The following is a 23,340-nucleotide window of genomic DNA, read 5'->3' as shown; positions in this document are numbered from 1 at the left end:
TAAGACTAGTTTGGTTTAGATACATTTAAAGAATGAAAACTTTCCGACACCGGCAAAGGCATACGGATTCCAAAAATATCAAACCGTACCGTAATCATTTATAAGGGATAGCGAATACAAATTTTCCTACAATACCTACTCGTAGATATTATTTGTCAATTTTATTTCTTATAAACAAAACACTTACGTACTCGTAGCATTTTAAGGTGTACAATTAATGAATTAGTGGCAAAATGAGTACCTTTATACATCAATTAATGAAAAATACTACAAATGCCATGAAGTGTTACTTACTAATCTGTTTCCCTGTCGTGATTATTTTGCCATTCGACACTGTTATCGAAGACGAGATAATTGCCTCACATAACTTTAATAATTGCTCCTTTGTCGAGAGCACGTTAATCCTTCGGCCCTGATTGTAGCTAGATAGTAGCCATTATGACCAAGCAGATGCCTGAATAATTCTAATTTGAATTGGCTTCCAACCTAGCAACCTCTGACCTAACCTTCAATCCCTACAAAGGTCAGAATCGCGTTACTAATTTCGCACTACATTCTTTTGCCTTAACTTGTCGGTAATCCGTAGTTTAAGATAAGTAAATGCATTTTTAATACAGTTGCTCAAAAAGGAGAAAGATTAGCAATATTTTGGGAATGACCTGTTTTTCTACCTTGTCTACATTAATTGGTTATTCAAGTAAACTTTCTGTTAAACATTTCTTGAAAATAACATATTTAAAAAAATTCACAAGCGTTCGGCGTAAGCTGTTCAACAGCTGGCACGGAGTGGACTAAGTTTCCATTTTGCCAAACTGCTTTTCAATGTTGAAGAAATGTAGTACAATACAACCCATTGCTAACTTGCGTGATATAATTAAATGAAATCGAGTGAATGGTTTCTAAAAATGATTTTATTGTAACAACAAATTGGATTAGCAATGATTGCGTAACAGATGGAGAAGACTGAGCGGGAAAATGAACTTTAAGATCTGTTTAATGTCAAAGACTAAAATGTTGAATGTCTAGCCAAATTACCAATAGATGTCTTTTGAATTTCGCACACAAATAAAATAATAATCTATGTTAGCGTGGTTTACAATGCTGGTTTACAATACATATAGTCTGGCAAACACAACTTGTCAGTCACTAAGAACCAGGAAAACTACACTCATACCTTTCTTTTGGGTGCGTAATAATTCAGTATGATTATCTGTGTCTATATTTAAAATTAGACAGTCCTAGGCCAAAATATCCCCTAAAACTATTCGAAAAGGTATTATACAAAAATACCTATCAGGAAACATTATGAATTCAAAACCCATTGTAGAACGTCACTATTTTACTGAAAATTCGAGTTCCATCGGTGATGACCTGATGACGTCTTATACTGATCTCGATTCCTCTAAAACAAAAAAAGCGGCCAAGTGCGAGTCGGACTCGCGCATGAAGGGTTCCGTACCATTTAAAGGTGGCGACTGACTTGTAACATTTCGGTGTAATGTAACGTGATACAACCCGAGCATTACAACAGTCAGTGCAGCGAGCCGAGCCGCTCGACGCGAGCACCGCGTGCTCCACTCGGCTGTCGGTTTTTACGCGAATCCCTTTGAGTGTTACAAAGGTGGCGACTGACTTGTAACGATCGCCGTGAACGATACATTACAAGCAAATGTTACAAGTCAGTCGCCACCTTAAGACGTATTAAAAAAAAATCTACTTGCTAATCTTGTTCAACATTTTACCACTTTGGACACACATTTTACCACTTTGGAACTGTTTCTCGCGCAAACTATTCAGTTTAGAAAAAAATGATGTTAGGAACCTAAATATCATTTTGAAGACCTATCCATAGATACCCCACACGTATGGGTTTGATGAAAAAAATTTTTTTTTAATTTATTGACGTATTAAAAAAAAACTATTCACTAGACCTCGTTCAAACCAATTTTCGGTGGAAGTTTGCATGGTAATGTATATCATATATTTTTTTTAGATTTTTCATTCTGTTATTTTAGAAGTTACAGGGGGGGGGACACACATTTTTTCACTTTGGAAGTGTCTCTCGCGCAAACTATTCAGTTTAGAAAAAAATGATATTAGAAACTTAAATATCATTTTTGAAGACCTATCCGTAGATACCCCACACGTATGGGTTTGATGAAAAAAATTTTTTTTTTTAATTTTTATGACGTATTAAAAAAAAACTACTTACTAGATCTCGTTCGAACCAATTTTCGGTGGAAGTTTGCATGGCAATGTATATCATATATTTTTTTTAGATTTTTCATTCTGTTATTTTAGAAGTTACAGGGGGGGGGGACACACATTTTTTTCACTTTGGAAGTGTCTCTCGCGCAAACTATTCAGTTTAGAAAAAAATGATATTAGAAACCTAAATATCATTTTTGAAGACCTATCCATAGATACCCCACACGTATGGGTTTGATGAAAAAAAATTTTTTTTTTAATTTTTATGACGTATTAAAAAAAAACTACTTACTAGATCTCGTTCGAACCAATTTTCGGTGGAAGTTTGCATGGCAATGTATATCATATATTTTTTTTAGATTTTTCATTCTGTTATTTTAGAAGTTACGGGGGGGGGGGACACACTTTTTACCACTTTGGAAGTGTCTCTCACGCAAACTTTTCAGTTTAGAAAAAAATGATATTAGAAACCTCAATATCATTTTTAAAGACCTATCCATAGATACCCCACACGTATGAGTTTGATGAAAAAAGATTTTTTGAGTATGGGGAACCCCCAAAATTTATTGTTTTTTTTCTATTTTTGTGTGAACATCATAATGCGGTTCATAGAATACATCTACTTACCAAGTTTGAACAGTATAGCTTTTATAGTTTCGGAAAAAAGTGGCTGTGACAGAATCGGACAGACAGACGGACATGACGAATCTATAAGGGTTCCGTTTTTTGCCATTTGGCTACGGAACCCTAAAAACGCATTTAGGATATCATATGTACAGTACATATGGTGCTACTCTCCCACACCCATGCGGGTATGAGCACTTTCCGTGCATATGTCGAAACTTTAAAGAGCCATAATTATGTACTGTAAAACGTTGTATGATACCATGCGAATTAGTAATTCGCTACTCGTGTCGATTTAAAATACTCCCTTCGGTCGTGTTTTAATTTATCACCTCCACCCACCATCACTCGTTGCGAATTTCCTATTTTCTGTACTTCTATCGTAAATAACTATATTTCCATAATGCGCTTAATGAATGAATTAACGAAATTAAAACGTTTGCATTTGTACGAAATGTTTCGTAACGAACAAAACAAACTTATCAAGCTCAAGTACAAAGCCTTAACGGTTATTTATTTAAAGAACATAATTCATTTATGGACATAAGTTGTTTATCTATTTATTTTAGTGTCAGGCAGAATGTGAAACACTATTGAGGAAATTTTCTCGATAGAAAAAGATACAGATTCGAGTCCTTTTTAGATAACTGATTATTTGCCTTAGCATACGCAAACTATACGAGATAAAACAATGTAAGTTATATTATATAAGTAAGATAAATATGATACATATTTGTATGTATTTCCGCCAAGTGCGTGTCGGACCACGCACAATAGACTGTTCGCGGTACTTAAATTGTTTTAAAATGAGAAGTTAAAGTTTTTTGGAAAAAAAAATCGTTATTGGTCGATCGTGTTCAAAATATTTTTTCTAATTCATTTTTTATTTTTTATAGAGTATATTTTTAATTAATGGAGGGACAGAAGAGGATAATACAAATCATATTTTTGTCTTAAAATGTAAACTTTCATCTTTGATCCAATCGAACAACCAACAAACAAATACTAATAAAAAACTATTCAAAGTATTTTGGTTAAGTAGGTACTCATTTTGGCATTGCATGAGCAGTTTATTTCTATTTAGGTACATTAGAGGTAGAACTAATGAATTGAAGGTAACTAGGCGAGTAAGCGTCGTATGTAAATACTCATTATCCACGAGCGAGCAGAGCCGTCTCAGGGCGATAGGCCGACGTTGATAGGGTTGTCACTAAACATGATTAAAATATTCATGCAATTTTCATGCCGTTTACGAGCTTGATTAAGCTTTTTTTTCATTTCTGCACTTATGTAGTTAGGATGTTTGTAATCTTGTTGACAAGTATAATTTTATAAAATAAGACTACGATAACTAAAAAATAAATACGGGTGAATATTTATTAATATTGTGGTCATCCGATAATTATGGTATTCTTAATTTTTTTACGTTCCGTTCTGTTAATTTAAGGGGTACTTGCTGCCAAAGCCAACACGACCCAGGTTTCATAATCGGGGATCGTTCTTACCTATTAAGGGGCCATTTATAGAAAAACGTTGAGCTTTTATAATAAGACGTAAGTCTGGCAGTCATGGATTCTTGGGCTTGGATTTCCGAGTGTGACCGCTTGCCTTAGATTACTGATGTAGTAGTAGTAGTAAAACTCTTTATTGTACAAAAATGAAAACAAAACAGGAAATAAAACATACATCATTAGTACAAAGGCGAACTTATCCCTTTAAGGGATCTCTTCCAGTTAACCTTTGAGCAACCTTTGATGTAGTCTAAGATACCGCTACAAATTTCTGCACCTATCAGTTTAGTCAATCAGTCAATAAAATTTAAATTTACATTTTAGTTTGTGGTTTGTTGCTAGGCAAAATGTACTCGTAGATCAAAAATCTAATATATATAAAAAAACTTTATTAGTTATAATCATAAGGAAAAAGGAACCTCAGACTTAGCTTTCAGTTAGACTGCACAGGGAAATGTGATAAATTTTTAAATATTGTAATAGAAAAATGAGGAGAAATGTAGGAATATGCGGTTACAGTCTTCATTTGTAACGGTATATATATTCAAAAGTTATACAAAGTTTGGAAGTGTGGATTGGATATGGATTTAGGTTTATTAACTTAGCCTTATAATAATCACATGCAATGTAAAAGTTGTCCTTTGAATTCTGTACATTACTCCATTTTCAACCGATAATTGTTAATTTATACATGCATTTATTAGGAATTAATAAAAAAAAATCTTTGATTTAGTTTTCAAACAAGTATTTATACTCAGAAAGTAAATTAAATGAAGGTTTATTTTTAGGTGAGGTGAATATTGCAAACTAAAACAGTTAAAATATCTTAAGTTGTTCATTGTTAAATAAAACCTTAAGATTAATCTCCCTAAGATGTAGATAAATTAAATATTAAACTGATATTTTGAGTTTGTTGTTCCTAACAGTAACGTGAAATGTAATTGATGCCCGACAATAGCGTAAGATATTGCATTAATCTTTAAAAAAAAAGAAATTCCAAAACTAACTACTTGTGCCATTTAGTTTATTTATACGTACTTAGTCAAACACCGAAGTTAACAGAAAACAAAAAACTCCTTGTATTTACTATTACGTGGCAACCCTACTTTGTTTTGCCTTTATTACTCTACTGTTTACTGAGGTGTCGTTAATTTACCAGAATTCTCATCGACTCTAATACATTAAAATCACGTCTCATTAGAATAAGACAATTCGTTAAATGTAATTAATCTTATGGAATTAACCTTTACTTAAATACCTTAAATGTAACTAAAATACCTTAGATGTAAGTAAAAGCCACACGACTCCGCTGGCTCGATCACCTGAAGAGGATGGGAGAGGACCGTGCTGTGAGAAGAGCATACGTGGGGCACCCGGGTGGAAAACGTCCGTCTGGGCGTCCCAGATACCGCTGGAGTGATGAAACCCTAAAAGACCTACCCGCCCTCGGAATACCCAACTGGTGTGAAGTGGCAGAGTGGCCTCTGACAAGTTGTAGTAGTAGTAGTAGTAGTAGTAGTAAATACTTACTACATGTAATAAAGTATAAATTTGATACAAATCCGTCATAAAATTAGATAATGTGTAGATAACACGCTATTGAGAAGCTACAGGTTTAGGCTATTTTGTATTTTTAAGTAAGTGTAGGTAAGTAGGAATAAAAAATATTATTATAAAAATAAAAACCCGACTGCTTAAAAACAATATCTGAAAAGGGAAAAATTGTCTTTTTACTCGTTTTCAGTTGATACCCAATATTACCCATATTGCTATGGTAAGAAACCTTCCTTTTTTATTTGCGGGCGCCTCTTCAGAAAAAAATATACTTAGCCTATGTAACTACCACAATTCTAATTAATTCAACGATACCCTATATATCAAAAACTATCCAGCCGTTTGGGCTGTCGGGCGTGCCAAAGAAATGGACATACATACATACGCTCGAAAACCATTACCCTTCGTCTGACGCAGTCGGGTAAAAATGATTTAGATCGATTCGAATAAATTTATATAAAATCGCAACAGATATGAGATAACGTTTATTACTGGGGGATTTTTTTTTTTTTTTTTTTTCTATGTATTTATAGTTTAATGTATCTATACTAACATTTATATATCTACATAATTATAGGTAATAACTTTATATTAACGCTATATGTAGCTAAAAAAAAATTGTACAACTCAATATAAAACTTGTGCCTGAAATACATAATTTCACTTCAAATTTAAGTATACAAAATACAAATACAAAATTCTTTATTTCCTTAAAAAACACATGGCCATGATTTAGGGGATGGAGCCGCCCGGTAAGCAAAGAATTGCCTGTGTTGGGCGGCACCGCTCTTCCCTACGTTAACAACAAAACAACAAGTAAATTATTTATACAACATATGAAAACCTAAAAATTTAAAAATATAATTTCTAAATATTTAATATTCTTATAAATTAAGTAATCAATTTGAAGACTTATTTTATTGTATTATAAATATAACTAACTTAAATATGAAAGTAGCTGTACATACATGAAAAAGATTGTGTGTGTGTGTGTGTGTATGTGTACGTATGTATGATAGACTATTCTGTTCGATTGGCAATTTGTTTTTTTTTTTAGTATTTTGAGATTAGTAGTTTTTCCGTTTTCTCGTACGATTTCGTTTTTAGCCACTCAGTAAGGAGCGTTTTGCAATCTCGGTGTGACTTTGAGTGGATGTCAAGTTCTTTATTTAAAATTGTAACTTTTGAGAAAAACTGAGTCCCCATTTTTTGATCCATTTGTTACCTTTTCAATACAACTTTTCTATGACCGTAACAAAACGGACAAACAAAAAAGTATGAAATTATAGGGATTTTTCCTCACTTTTTTTTCTCTTATTAGGAATGAAAGATTCGGTTGATTGTTGATTCGGTGTTAAAATAATATAAAATTTCCTATAGCTAAAATACAACAGGGTATTACTTTCAATAAAAATGCCGAAGTAATTAAAATTAGTTCGTATCGTTCCTGCAAATAAATAATCACTAAACCTTTAATTCCATATTGATAGTACACATGATTATGAAATTTGCACAAACCTACATAGTTAAGGTTGTAAATCATCATACTCGTGTGGCTATCATGTAGGTATATAATTCCAGCATCTTTTAAGAGGGAAGCTCAGGGAAGGAATATATTGTAGGCTTATAGATTTCGCTTTTATTAAAAAAAAAATTGTATTGCAAATTTTGAAAAAAGGATAACCAATAAACCTATTTAATTGTGCCAATAACATACTTAATTCTATTTTAGTATAATTGTGTACGAGGTATACTTTTCTCTTAAAAGGCGGAGGGTTACAGTGCTTACCCCCCTCGGTGACCAACCGGCAGTGAGGAGATGTTGTGGTTTTCGACACGAAGCATTTCCGCTCCATACCGGGAAATCCATGTTATTGGTTACGACGTAGCGCTACGACCGTAGTTCAGCCGTGAATGTAACAACTAACATGCGTAATTTATAGAATTAAAAATAATATATAATGCTGAAAATAATTACTAATATTTAAGGACATCATATCACAAAAAGTTATGAAATTAGTATGCCAGGTCTTTCACTTACAGATTACAGTGCGGGGTGCCTAGCCAAGATGCCGATCGTTTGCGCCGTAGCGAACGAAACGGCAATTTCTTTCTTTTTTACCACTCTTACAAATGAATGCGACAAAAAGGCATTCGGGTATCGTTCACTACGGAGCGAACGATTGGCGTCTTCAATTTTGAAACCCGGAGTTTCAATACGTAGGTACTCTATTACAGAACAACTAGCCCCTTATTGGAAATGTATGCACACTGTTCTCAACATTTCCACCTTTGGACTTTCTTGATTGCACTACTTAAAATTTAGGTTCTTTTTTATACTAAATCGGTGGCAAACAAACATACCACCCGCCTGATGGTAAGCAGTCTCCGTAGCCTATGTACGCCTGTAACTCCAGAGGAGTTACATGCGCGTTGCCGACCCTAAACACGCACCCCCCCTCGATGAGCTCTGGCAACCTTACTCACCGGCAGGAACACAACACTATGAGTACATTTAGAGATGGGTAGGGGTGAGTACATACTGAGTATTTACTCACCCCTACTTATCCCTAAATGTACTAATACTGAGTAAATACTGAGTATTTACTGAAAGCACCCGATAAATACCCGTATTTACTCCTTTAGGTGGGTAAAAGCGATCCCTAAGAAAAAAGAATAAAAAAATAAGATTTAAGAATTAAATTGTTTTTTATTGAAGAGTTAACAATATTCACATAATAAAAAAGCATATAGGATGCTTAATTTTTGAAAAAAAAGGTAATCATCGGTGAGAGGTTATTTGTGATAATGTGATAAATTTAAATAAGAAGGTAATTAGGTACTTCAAAAATAAAGGACTTAAGTTCTATCGATGTTCAAGATAACTGCATTTCGCGTAAAAGTACATGTTTACGCTGCACTTACGAATAATAATATTACGTATTATTTATCCAGAAAGTTTTTAGAAACATTCAAAGATCCATTTAATGATATGCAACACGTTCGTGGTTTCTGATTTCTTTTTTAAGACTAACAGTTACATGTATGGAGTGCCCCCCCCCCCCCCCCCTCCCTTAAAAATATATTTCTTACAATTTTGAATACTTAATCCAGTAGCGGCTTACAAAATACACCTAGTATATTTCAAATATATATGCCCATTTCAGCACTATAAATAGTTTATTCCCACTACAATTTGGGTATAAACGAGTAAATACGGGTATATTGAGTAAAAACTGTTTTTTTTTTACAGGACATTATTACACAAATTGACTAAATCCCACAGTAAGCTCAATAAAGCTTGTGTTGAGGGTACTTAGACAACGATATATATAATATATAAATATTAATAAATACTTAAATATATAGAAAACACCCATGACTCAGGAACAAATATCCATGCTCATCACACGAATAAATGCCCTTACCAGGATTTGAACCCGGGACCATCGGCTTCATAGGCAAGGTCACTCACTACCCACTAGGCCAGACGGGTCGTAAAAAAATTGTCTCAAGTTTTTTTAATGAAACAAAAAATAATAAACGAGCTTGTTCTCTTTTCATCTTTCACGAAAGGTACGGACCTGCCGCGCTAACAGGATTAGGTGGAAAAAAATATTGACACAATTTAAACATTCTTGTTAAATTTTAGGCCGCATTTTGCTGAATGTTTTTATTTTATGTAAAGCGGCTAATATTAATCTTATAAATTATAGAAAATAGTGTCTCTATTCGGATACATGTGCCAAGGAATGTTGTTCTGTATGGGAGTAGAATAGAAAACCAAATTGAGTGAAAATGATACTTATGCATATGACATGCTGGCCATATTATGACGTTTAAAATATGAGAATTATCCTTCAGGGTGATGTTCTACATATATTCTTGCGCCGCTCGTCTAAAATACAATTTCCTGTTCAAAATACCTCATTTAATATATAAATATAAATAAATTAAATCTAAAATAGCCCCTTGCAACAAATAGGTACTCTTTATTGCCCAGTTGAATACCTCAATAAAAGAACACAAAATAAAAGAAAACAGCAATATAAGCAAAGGTAAACAACAGGCGGTCTTATCGCTAAAAAGCGATCTCTTCCAGACACATACATTAAGTAAATCACATATATAACTCCACTAGTACAGCTATCACCAGTTTTGACATTGACATATTCGCTCACATCTCACGTCTACGTAACTAACTTTCTATGCATCTCGCTCTTACTCGCATATTAGTGCAAGCAAGATGCATAGAAAGTAATTTACGTAGACGTGAGCGAATATGTCAATGTCAAAACTGGTGGTAGCCGTGTAGATGTAATTTATTTTATTGATATGATTATACTTCCCTACATTTACAAAACATGCTCGGCTGTCGCGAGTTTCGGGACAATTTAATCAAGCGAGAGTAAACCAAGAAGAATTAATGTACCTCGACAACAAATCATAAATTAATGAAAACAAATTGTGTCGACTTTGTCTCGAGTCGCTGGTAACGAACCGACTAAAATCAATAACAGCTATGTTTGGGCGAATTATGAAATCGTATCGTTTTCTTATACTATAGCTACGAAGAAATAGAGTTAATAATATTAAGTAGAAATAAACCAGATGAAAAATGGACAAGAACATTAGTATGCTCATGGGGAGAGTCCTGTAGTAGTTTTTCTTTCAGTAAGTAGGCATGAACACGTTCAGCGTACTTTATCTTGATAGTTGTTAATTTTTATTTCGTCTGTGGCCACTACCTTGATCCTATTTCCAACTATGTACCTGGCAGGGTAGAAATGCACAAAGGCGTAATTATATATTATGATCTCTAGGTATCCGTGTTAAATTTTTTAGTGTAGGAACGGAACTAAGCTGCGTACAGTAACCCTAGTGTAAATTTATGCGATAGCGAATGGTGACGTACGCGTTTGCGTTGTCATTTTGCATGGGATTTTAAGTTTCCAAAACGTCCCGGTTGGCGCGCTGTTTCTAAATCCCATACAAAATGAGACTTAACCCAAACGCGTACGTCACGTTTAGCTGTCAAATAAATTTACACTAGGGAAGTCAGTCTGACTCATAGCAAAACTATACGTGATTTTTCGTGACTACGGAATTCTAAATGTTATTAAATAACCTTTTTACACAGTTAATTTTACACCTATCGCCATTTCTGCCACACACTCGACCTAATAATGTGGAAAGTTGAAGCAAACAATTTCATATCAGCTTAGTTTTTAGGGTTTCGTGCCCAAAGGCTAAAACGAGACCCCATTACTAAGACTACGCTGTCCGTCTGTCTGTGTCTGTCTGTCCGTCTGTCACCAGGCTGTATCTCATAAACCGTGATAGGTAGACAGATAATGCAACATTTGCCGCTACAACAACAAATACTAAATCACAACAAAAACAAAAAAAACTTACTTTTATAAATCGTTTTAATTCGCAACGCAAGAAAATTCATTTCCGATACGCATTTATGAAATATGTTTAATTGGTATATCCGATTGATCTCAACTCTCGGTAATCGTTTTATCTTAATTCGACCGCTGTATTAATAAAGTCGTTAATAGGTTAAATACCGTCATTTTAGGAGCAATCGGCCGGAACGAGCGGATATAAGTGTTTAAGTCGCACAAAGTTGTATCTCTTACTCATTGTTTGAAACTCTCACCGCCACTTAATTAAAGCTTTATCGAATTTCCCAAAGTCTATTGAAAAGGGAAAAGGAATTACAATGCTAATGGAGTCTTTGCCTTACAGCCAACGTCAATTTCTTCCTTGATGATATTTCCAAATGAATCTGATGGAAAGTTTCTTATCGCCGTGATTTTGGAAGGCTAATCAACACGGTAACCTTTTAAATGCTTTGTTAGCGCCCCAGGCCTCGCGAAGGGAATTATAAACCATTTATTTATCTAATAATGAACTTGGCTGATTTTGTTTTCATAACATAATGACGAAAATCAATCACATTTCTTAAATTACTCATATCAAGCAACTATATGATATTTAATAAATGATAACAACGTGCAAGTATGTACAATTGTAAAAACAAATCAAGTTCCCTACTCAATTTTACGCCATATAAAAAGTACTACTTTAAATTAGAACATGGGGCCCATTTCGTCACAGCTTGTAATTAAAGTTTAACCCTCCTAGTCACAAAACTTTAGAAGTCTCAAATAGTTAATTGATGTTTTATCCTTTTCTTACAAATACATAAGTCAAATTGATCGATTAAATCGACGTAGCGAGTTTATGAATAACGTCTATGTAAGTACAAGTTTAAAAGCGGTTTAGGCTTTTCGTGTTACTGTAGCTTTTTTAGTTAATTGTTGTACGATACATTACCAAAAGCCATAAGATGTCTCTATCTAGACAAGCAAGTAGTGCCTACCTACCTAAAATCGTAACGAGTAATGCTGGAAAATTACGTACGACAAACGCTTAGTGGGTTGTACGCATACTGTTTTCCACTAACATACATAGTATTAAGATTATTCGACTGAGTGCGAGCCAGACTCGCGCTCATAGGGTTTCATATCATCACACTTTGATTTTTATGTATATTTATTTAACACTTACTCTATAGGCGATAGACCCCACAAATTACCAGTAATAGAATTTCCGTTCCCACACTAGATATAAATTATAAACTGAAATAAATGTCATATAGGTATTAAAGGGTGTATAAGTAATCACGCCCTCTAGTGTCTGATACTGAATTCAAACCGGCGTCTTCAGTTTTCGCAGCTAATGCTACCCACCTAAGGCCACTCGGAAACCGCAATTTTATGAAATCTCGGTGACTATGACCACGTAAGTAAGGGCGATGTTTCCTTAACTGTAAAACATTTCAACTTTTCAAAGTTACATAATTAGTTTAAACTATTTGAAACTGATAGATATGACTTATGGAACAAATCAAATTGTTTTATCAAAATCTTTTGATTAGTGTTTTAGTAAGGGATTGGTATAGGAGGTGTAAACACGTACTGCTCGCCCTTAGAGTTAGTCAAAGACGCATAGTCTTTTGAATATTGCATACTCGTATAGGTACTCGAGCAATTAGCCTCATACGTGTTTTTTTTTTTAATTGTTTAAATCCTTATTTATATCTACCTACTGAACACCGGAAAAAATAAAAATACTTTTATAAATCTTCACATTATTTTATTTTAAAAATATTTAAAATATTGAAAAATTGCCGGGTAGCCACGAGTGCCAGCGGCCTCTAACCAAGCCTGTCACGGTCTATCAAGTATGTAAGTGCGAAAGTGACGGGCATAGAGACAGGCGATAAAAATGGAACCATGCTGCCACCGCTGGGGGATAGTCACGTAAGCTGATGACGCAGCTTCGAATCCGAACTCCGCCTCTGAAGGGTTTTGTTACTTTTTCAGTCATGACATCTATTTCAGTTTATGATACAAATACATTGCGCTATACATACTCCACGATGAATACTCTTATGTACCTATCAGTGGCGGAGCGCCAATAGAACTCGATTCCCACCGGCTTGCCCATTCAGAGACATCTGATAACTTTATTCTATAAATCACAAAGAAATAGCAAGCCAAAACTCCAGCGAAGATTTTTGACACGCCGCTACTGGTATTTACAGTTTTACGCCGATTTTTCAAAGTCCTAAGGTCAAAAGATCCAAACATTGGAAGGGAGCCAACATCACCCAGTAGACATAATTTATCCTAGTTCTAACATCGGTATCTAGAGCAGATTCCTCGCCTCCAACACAAAGTATCATCTGCGGTTCTTTCTTAGGACAATACAATGACTATTCATGGGTTTGACTGCGCAGTATTATAATGATTATGATTATTTAAGACTAATAATAAGATTCCTGCTGTGCTCTAATTTCAAGTTCAAAAAGTTAGCAACAATAAATGTATACTAAATACGATATAAAATAATTGCGACAATATTTGTTCTTTGTACTAATATAAATACGTAAATATATTGATTTAAACCAACACGATTTTCATTCGTCATTTTAAAACTAATACAGGACTTAATCGCGTAAACTTACGTTTAGCAGACTCAGACTCCGTCTGCCTGTGACCACGAACGTAACGTCACGTTCGAAATGTCAGGCCATATAATAAACGTAAGTTTATGAGATTAAGTACTGTATTAGTTTAAAAAAATATGTAAATGTTATAAAATCACTTGAAAAAACAGAGGATTTGTTTGTTACAGGGCTTTCTTAAGGATCTTATGCGTGTGTTGCCCGCGCAAGCTACGACGGAAGTACCAGCCCCAGCTGCGCTCCAAACAGTCACAGGTATAAACAATACCCTTCTTATTACTTCACACCTATTTGTTCACTTCGAAAATATAACCTATACACAATCAGGGATAATATAAACAGTACCCCTAGTGTAACTTTGATCGACATCATAACGTGACGAACGCGTTTGCGTTAAGTCTCATTTTGTATAGGATTTTGAGGTTCCAAAACGTCCCGCTTGGCGCGCTCTTTCGAAATCCAATACAAAATGAGACTAAACGCAAACGCGTACGTCACGTTTGGAAATCGAATTTATTTACACTAGGGGTACTGGCCACTTTGTATGATTACTTTCATAACTTAAGTCAGTAAATAAATATTAGAACTCTTGTTTTCCAGATGTAATTGTATTGGTTTTCAATTTGGCAAAAGGTTCCAAAGATTAAAATACAATTTTGAATGTGTACAACCAAAGATAATTTGAAATTGAGGTGGATTGTCAAAGATAACTATGAATCCACAATAAATTTACTGCAATCTTTCGACACATTATTAAAACTTTTAGAACACCATTGACTTTGATCCTTATTATTTCACTGATATGTATTAAATTTGCTAAATATCAAAAAGTGGCGCCATCTTATCGGGCTTAGGCCAAAGGTATGGCGGCATTGTTTTGAGCGATGGCATAACCTTTGGCCTAATAAGCCCGGTAAGATGATCTATTAGATGGCGCCACTTTTTGATATTTAATAAATTTTACACATATCAGTGAGATTAAAGTCAAATGGCGTTCTAAAAGTTTTACGAGTAATCATGTGTCGAAAGATGGTAGTAAGTTTACTGTGGCTACAAAGTTTTCTTTGACAATCCACCTCCATTTCAAATTCTCTTTGGTCCATACCTACTTATTGTAATTTTGGCCTCACGATAAAAAAGCTCCCTTTTTATACAAGCCAATAAAATCTAAACGCGGATTGAGTGGTCAAGCGGTATCAAATAACCCAGGCCTATCATGGTCCTTGGTTATTTGTATCATGGTTCAAAGCGTTTATGTTTAAATGTGCATACCTATTCACATGTTCTTTTTTAATTCTGCAATGCAATATAAACTACGTGATTAAATCTTGGATGAAAGTGACCAGTCAACTGGACAAGCAGATTAAACGATAATCCGATTTCAGTATTGCATTTGTAACATCAGCTGACATGGAGTTGAAGTTTAAGTTAAATTTTATTAAAAAGTTTTTTTTAATAATTTCGAATGCTCATTTTTGATTGCGCTCTTTTTTTTTAATGTAGAGTTAAGGGAACCTTAATCATCAAAAATGTTCAGTAAAAAGTTCTTATATAATTATTGGAAATCGTTGTAACATTAAAAAATATATATTTAGAAGGCCTTAATTTGACAAACAAAGTATGAACGATTGTTTGTCAAGTCAAGGGGTACACAGGAATAGGGCAATTTGACTTTATTCTTTGGATCTGGGTGCTGATTCGGATCTGAGTATTAGAGATAGTTTGAAGTGACATTTACGTTTTATAATAGTCCCACTCAGAAACTACGACTGCTGCTGCCATCGAAGATAAAGCATACGAGTATGTTTAGTCAACTTTCTGATAAGTTGCAAATTCATATGCTTTTTACTTAGATTTTTTTGTTTTACTTTCAGTTCCGCTCGACTCGTCGCTATTACTCATCGAGCGAACTAACCGGGATTCAGCAAATTAGACAAAACTCCTGCGAACAAACTTACATATAGCGACTCGGCTTCACTCTATACGATCTACATTTCTCCTTCAGATTTCCAAGTGCCTTGTTGAGATTTTTTCTATTCTTTGTCTAACTTTGCTTAAATTAGATGTCTATAAAAGAATCATTGAAGACAATCTAATGAACTTTTCTCAGTAGATGAGTTTTCTGAGGAAAAACTTCATCATAACAGATGTTGTAGAGGTACGTGTGGACTTTGTATAACTTAACAAGTTGCACTATGATCTTATGAACCAGCATTTATTATATCTTGTTGTGAAAACACAATGGCATACAGTGCGTGTAACTTTCCATGTTATGTGAAACTGGCTGAAATGTAACTATTTTACATAAATTTCACTATCAACATTATCATTTTAATTAATTCTCGATAAAATTGCAATTCATTACCATACTCGTATTATAGGTACGGTTTACTTAAACTTTGAAGTATACCAATACAGAGCGTCGGCATTTTTGCCTGCCTACTCTGCATTGCAAGATCATTAGATTATTTATTTTCAAACAACTCAATCTTTTCATGATTATTTTAGAAAAGATATAATAAATGCATGGACTTGCTACAGTGTGTTCCTCGCCTGACCTTTAAACGTCGTATTCTTTACCTTTGTGCACTTGGTTTTTTTTTCAAACTCAACATTCCCCTCTGCAATTCTATGTTTTCCCACTAATTCACTGTTTCAAATTGTGATGTATATACCGTTGTCCTCAGCATAGCATGCTCGTCACAAATTCAACATCAACTAACACTATTTCCTCGAGCAATGTCTTTTTATTTCATAAATAATCTTAATGTTCTTTGTATTGTTAAGCTTACATTTAAAATTACATTTTGGGCAAAGTTTATTTGAAGCTATTGTAAAAGCTTTCCGCATAACATTGCAAATAACACAATGCCTGGTTTTTTTTATCGTAAAATATTTCACGCATTTATATATTAATGAGTGCAAAAACAGTACTGAAAAAAATGTCTTATATGTTTTAAGACTTTTCCTGACTCGTAGTTATCAATTAAAAATACTGCTGTATTTTTAAACGACGGCCCAAAAAAGGAGAGCATTGTATTTTATGGCTCAGATTGCCGAACGAAATTAGTTGGTTTAACCTGTGCGCTGTTAGATCACGGCATTGTGACGCGCAGTAAGGCCGCAGGTCTTTGGGATCTCGTATTTCAGTGAATTACGTCACCACACGTTTACCGGGCTCATGGCAAACATTTGTCTAGCTTCCTTGCGACTTTTACATAAATGTTTACCCTAAAGTTAAAAAATGTGGACCTCTATAAAATAAACAAAAAATCAATAATTAAAAGGAACCTTCTTCATTACACTTAGGAGTACTTCAACCTGAACTATATAGTAGGTACTTATCTCGACATATAAAAAAAGTACATCCATCAGAGAGAAGTCAATTAACGAAGAGTCTCAACCTCAAACAATTCCACAAGTCTCATACATTCATTATTGTTGTAGATGGCGCTAATTACTATGTTTGTATTTAATATTTGTGCGTAAGCATGGAACTAATGTATTACTTCAAAACATTCAATTAAACCTACAATAAATGCATAATAAATGTGTTTTAGGGATTTATTATACATGAAACAAAAAACGCAATGCAATTACAGTATCTCGTAATTATCAATTAATGGTTAAGTATGGTCTTTCGAGCCTCTCCCGCAGTGAACGTGTCAATATCATTGACGTATCACTTATCTTATAGGAGACATGCGCGGATCCTGTTCCAAACAAATGTTTTTGCAAATCTATGGCGTATTTGCTGAATATTTTTCTATTATAGCCCCGTCATATTTCTGGCAACCGTTCTGACTAGTGGTTAGTGAGCTTGCCTATGAAGCTGATAATTCTGGGTTCAAACCCTGGTAAGGGCATTAATTTGTGTGATGAGTACGGATTCTGTTCCTGAGTCTTAGGTGTTTTCTATGTATTTAAGTATAATATTATGTATATCGTTGTCTGAGTGCCCACAACACAAGCCAATTTGTGTAGTAAAGTAAGGTCCTATAATATTGATTGACTATTAATTTTTTTTTTTTTATATTTAACACAAAAATCGCTAAAATTGCAAGCTAACGACTGGTTCTGATTTTTTTTAAATGTTAGGATCACTACCAGCATCATAAATCGAAGTTTGCAGCATCGAAAGACCTGTGCTAACTTTGCACTACTCGAAAAACTTCGAAAAACGAAATTTTCGTACATTTTTTAGTATTCTCAAAATAAGTCCTAAACTATGCATTTTTAATTAAAATATTCTATAAGCAAATTAAAATAAAATTGCCACAATTTGAGACCAGATTCGAGTTGATTTAATACTTACCACAAAATCGACCATTGCTATCGATTTTGTTCGCACATAATTCTTATTGGAATCGGTTCCCTGTTCCGGTCCCTGATCGGTTTTTTTCATCCCCATTGAGTGGCATCTTTTTTCACCCCCAACCACTTCTGAACTTGGTGGCAAGTTTGGTAAGTCAAAAATAAAAAAAATATCTAGAATAAGTATTTTATCAATTGATCGGTTTGTCGGTGTTTATTGGAGCCTAGGAACATCACTACAAGGATCAAAAGTCAAACTGCAGCCTAATAGTTTATCATACAGCACTGTTCTAAAGACCTTGGTATAAATAAAATATTTACCGATTCTGTCAAATGAAAACACAATGCAGACAACTGTATTTCGCCCATCACTAAATGTAAAATCTGGGCATTTGACATTTCCATATAAAGTTGTACCCCCAAGTTTGTATTAGAATTAGACATTTTCATTTTCATTTTATTTCTACTCAGATCCATGAGCACTTTTCATCCTTACCGAGAAAAAAATATTGGTCCTATTGCGGTCCGCCGCTGCGGTCAACCGTAACCAAGCGCAAAAACAAAATGTATGTAATTTGGGGACATTTTTTTCTTGAATTAGAATCGAAATAATATAAACATAGCAAAATCTAAAATACTAGTTGCGGGTACAAGTATATATATCGAATTTTAAGAGGAAATGTTGAACTTGCAATAATATATCCCTATGATTTGTGATAAAACTAGTACACTTGGAAATGGCATAACTTTTGTTTATTTTATAGGTGAATAAAAATTCTTTCATTTATATTTTCTATGAGCAATGGAAATTTACGTAGCTCGTTACGTAGGTATTTTACAATGCATCAACAATCAATCCTTAGGCTGTATTTTATTATAACAGTTAGTAGCAGTTAGATGAAATTGTCATAATATGTTTTTATATTTAACTGAAATGCAATTATAATTAATAGCGCGCTCTACAACAATCATGATGCACGCGGCGTTGTATTATGGAGGTAAAATAATAATGGAGAATACTTAGATAATAATTTCTCAACAATGTTAATAGACGGCGCATGTCGTATAATTTTGAAAGTTACCTGCGAATGATTGTAATATGTTTTGAGTGTCGCTTCCCAAATTCTCTGAATTAAAAGGATTGTGTACCATTCTTTAATTCATTCATTTAGGCTACTGGACGCAATCTAGAATGAAGGTCTCCGGGGGCATCATAACTTTGACGATTGATAAGCAATGTGTGTTTCGTGTTGCAGTATCCAGTGTCAACAATGATGTATTCGTCGGTGTCGCAGCACGAGATGTGTCGCTTGTGACGGCAGGCGCGCGCGGGCACTTGCCGGCCGCCGCGCGCGCGCTGCTCCTGATGCCGGGACCCGTTGGAAGCGCGCCCGCGCTCCAACAGACGGCACTCGAGGCACTACCCCGACTCATTTCGCATGAGGACCTTGGAACATTCCTTCGACAATCCCATACCGTGCGTGGATCACCACGTGTGCCCGGACACTGTGCCCTACTGTCCGGACTCTGAGTCCAGTGAAGTGAGCCTAGAGAGTGAGAGTCGGCATCAGTCGTTTAAACGAAACGTGACCAAGAAAGTCACCTACCAAACCAAAGCAGAAGTGATCTCAAATTAAAAATATTATCGTGATTTGATTGAATGTGAATACTCTAACCCCCTTATTCATAAACGTGTACTAAAGTTACGATGCCGCTAATCATCGTTTGTCCCTTTCCGACGTATTGGTATGATGGAAAAGGACAAACGATGATTAGCGGCATCGTAACTTTAGTAGACGTTTATGAATAAGGGGGTAAATGTGCTTACACTTTATTTAAAAAGGTGATGGATTATCTATTTATTGTAAATAATATATCGTTTAAAAAATACAGCAAGACCAGATTTTATATTATGAAATTAGTTACTATCTGCCACTTTTAAATGACGCTATAGTTTTAAAGATAACTTAGTTGTCTAGTAATATATGAAAATAAATTCTATGGTTGTATACCTTTCTAGTCATTCTCAGATCGAATCTTTTGTTCTTATCGTAAACCTCAACTTTACCTAAACAATTTTATTCAACCGACGAAGTAAATTTTTAAACAGAAAAAAAATCTATACTGATTCCGTTAAATTCAACTAAACCTAAATTGGTATGGTATTGTAGTGGTTCACAATAAGAACAGACCGATGATAGTTCGGTAATATTAATTTTCAATCAGGAGCTGTGATTTACTGATTAGCTGTGTATATAACACTTCCTGTATATATTGTACCTAATATTTTACTGTATGCGTACCTGGACGACTTTTTGTAATATTAACTGAAATCAAAGATTCAGCTGGCTCCATAAAGTACACCCTGTATAATGAAAATCGGGAAGTAATACGCTTTCATATAACTGTACCTACCTAATGTAAATAATCATAAATAAATACATTCCAAATACTTTTGTTAGCAATACGTCAATTATTGGATGTTTGTTAATTTAATTGTTGTTAACCTCAAAGGTTTATACATATTTATATAATGCATATATTATTATTAAACATAATGGTGGTCTAATTAATATGTTTTAATAAATATGAAGTGTAATTTATGGTTATTTATGGATCATATATCAAGTGATGCAACTCCTTACCTAGTAATAAAAATGATGTAGGTATGTTAATTGTTTGTAATAAGTGTAAATCGAAAAAGTCATATAACTTACCCAAATAGAAGCATTAATGTCCTAAATTTCGAGTTCGTTATATTCTTTTGCTCAAATTATTTCATATTCGGAACACACAGAAATGAAGCAAGGATTAAGAGAGAGCCCAGCGCGGTCTAGACTGCGCGGATTCCGAGCTGGCTTTGTTATTCGCATTGGCATTTGATCGCGAGCGAGCCTTCGCTTAAAGCAATTTGTGATTTTTGGGACTGCATCACTATCAAGATGTCACAACTAGCTACATGCATGATTTTTTTTGGAAAATTCAATTCTATTTCCCATGAGACTCAAATGTTTCTAAAAAACCTGCTAACTATTGTGCCCCAGAATCTTTCGAATTACGAATATAAATGTGGCGAGTGCACAGCGAGTAATAATGTCCCATATTAAAAATGCGCGCGGTGACAATACATGCCAACAAAATTCGTTTTTTTTTTTCGCCTTGTAACTAGCTTATAAAGAAGCTAACAAAAGTGTTTAATACCGAAAACTACTGCTTCAACATTGTGTGCCATGCCAAACATTGCTTGTCTTGAGTGATTCTCTATCAAATAGTGGTATATGTCGTATTCCTCTTAACAGTCACCCTTATAGATGCGATTTAGTAGAGTACCGCTGTTTTTCAAGCCAGATAATGTTTGGCGCGGTGTTTCGTGTGAAGTAAGTTAAAATTGTACGTTTTTAAAAAAATTCTCATATTTGCATTTATATCGTGTTGTTTAATGTATCTATTGTATAAACATAATAAAATATTCCCTTGCATGTAGCCCATTATATGGCTCGGTCCAGTCGAACACTCGCCTGTACTTAGTAACCGATAGCGATTATGGGCCCTGTGCTCTACTGAGCACGGCACCGAAATTCGCTTTGTCCACAGTCCCAGTGTGGACCAACAAATTGTATCAAAATATTCTAACACTAAATGTTACTCTACTTTTACTAAAAGGATTACAAAAATAGAAAGCGATTTTATATTTACCCGCAGTTGTCATTTCTTAAGCGGTGCAGAAGAAATATACGTACTTAAATATTTTTTGTTGAAATTATTCACCGAAGATTCTGCTTAGCCCAGACCGCTCTGCTACGAGTATTTCAATTGAAAGATTGATACAATTCTCTGGGTAGCTTGATATACATTCTTATGGGGATGATGCAGATATATTTGTAATTAAGTTTCGAATTATTTTTGACATTCGCATGCACAAAAACGAATGCTACAGCTGATTCGGTCCTTCTTTACCTAGTTTGAAAACTACTGTTAGTTTGAACTTAGGAGTTGTAAATTTCATTGCGACAAATATTGTGAATATAGCTGGAAACTGAAAATAATAATCAATTTATTTGAAAGAATTGGAAGAGGCCCAGAATCACTAATCGCCACTAATTCTGCATTAGCGACATCCCTGAATCCTGAGTATAATAGACCAAACAAATTAGATCCAAAACAAGCGTTTTGTGAAATTAATTCCCAGCAAGCTAAATGCTACACGCACCTCCTGGGATTGTACAAACTCGGATTACACGCGTTTACGACCAAATGAAGGTACTAAAACGATTTCCAGCTTACTGGGAATTAATTATTCGAAAAAATGTACTCTGATTGAGATTTGGTAAATCATACATGAAATAACAGAATTAAGTGTCACTTCTTTTGAAATTCCATAAGAATATTTCTGAATCGAGTTCTAGAATTGTTCCACCATCCTACTTGGCCTTTATAATGTGACAATGTATTTACGCCACTTTTTGCTAAGCAAATACCTACTGAAGTATCATTTTATAAATGCAAGATTCCCAAAACGAATTCATTGAAATTCTAGTACCTAAACATAATTTAACAATGTCTACTAAAGAACATGTTTCCAGCTTTAACAATTTATATTACGTATTTACCTACTTTATTAGCAACAAGATAGTTATTGTTACGTACTCATTGTGCTACACGTATAAAAGTATCGTAAATGTATACCTACTTCTCGATAAATCATTATTATGCGAGTGTGGTTAAATTATGTACATTTCTAGAAAAAACGGGTTGTCGTATAGATTTATATAAATTATTTTTTTCAAATGCATTGTTTTATTTACATCAATAACTCTAAAACACCTGGCCGATTTAACCAAACTAGAATAAGGAGCTAACGCAAAGTGCTAATTCGCCCAACCAAGAATAAAGTTCAGTAGACATTAAATAAGCCATACACCTTTGTACGCTTGATCAAATTGTGCCTTATATCGTGAGGCGACGCAGATATCCTCCTGTCGGGCATTCTCTTCTCGGCTCAGCATTGTTCCGAGCAATTATTAGAGTTGGCACAACTTAACGTCCCTATGCGTGCACGACCACAGATAAGATAATTTTTTACTTGAA

General features: G+C 34.4%; 1 protein-coding gene across 4 annotated transcripts in view; it reads left to right on the top strand.

Annotated features, from left to right (window-relative positions):
* Positions 1-23,040, top strand: part of LOC133533184 (dopamine receptor 2-like) — a 170,234-nt gene extending 147,194 nt beyond the window's left edge. For 2 of the 4 annotated variants that reach the window (XR_009801826.1, XR_009801828.1), the window contains 3 exons: positions 14,109-14,193; positions 15,813-16,096; positions 19,509-23,040. Coding sequence is in view for 2 of the 4 variants with exons in the window: in XM_061872147.1 (XP_061728131.1) it covers positions 14,109-14,193; positions 19,509-19,568 (145 nt within the window). In the remaining 2 variants the exon portion in view is untranslated. Of the gene's footprint in view, positions 1-14,108; positions 14,278-15,812; positions 16,097-19,508 lie in introns of those variants that run through there. The other 2 variants (XM_061872147.1, XM_061872145.1) reach the window with 2 other exon arrangements.
* Positions 23,041-23,340: the final 300 nt, after the last annotated feature.

The sequence above is a fragment of the Cydia pomonella genome, chromosome 2, assembly GCF_033807575.1.
Source record: "Cydia pomonella isolate Wapato2018A chromosome 2, ilCydPomo1, whole genome shotgun sequence".
Taxonomy (NCBI): Eukaryota; Metazoa; Arthropoda; class Insecta; order Lepidoptera; family Tortricidae; genus Cydia; species Cydia pomonella.
Note: the sequence above shows the minus strand (reverse complement) of the source record. Positions and strands in the feature narration are given on the sequence as shown.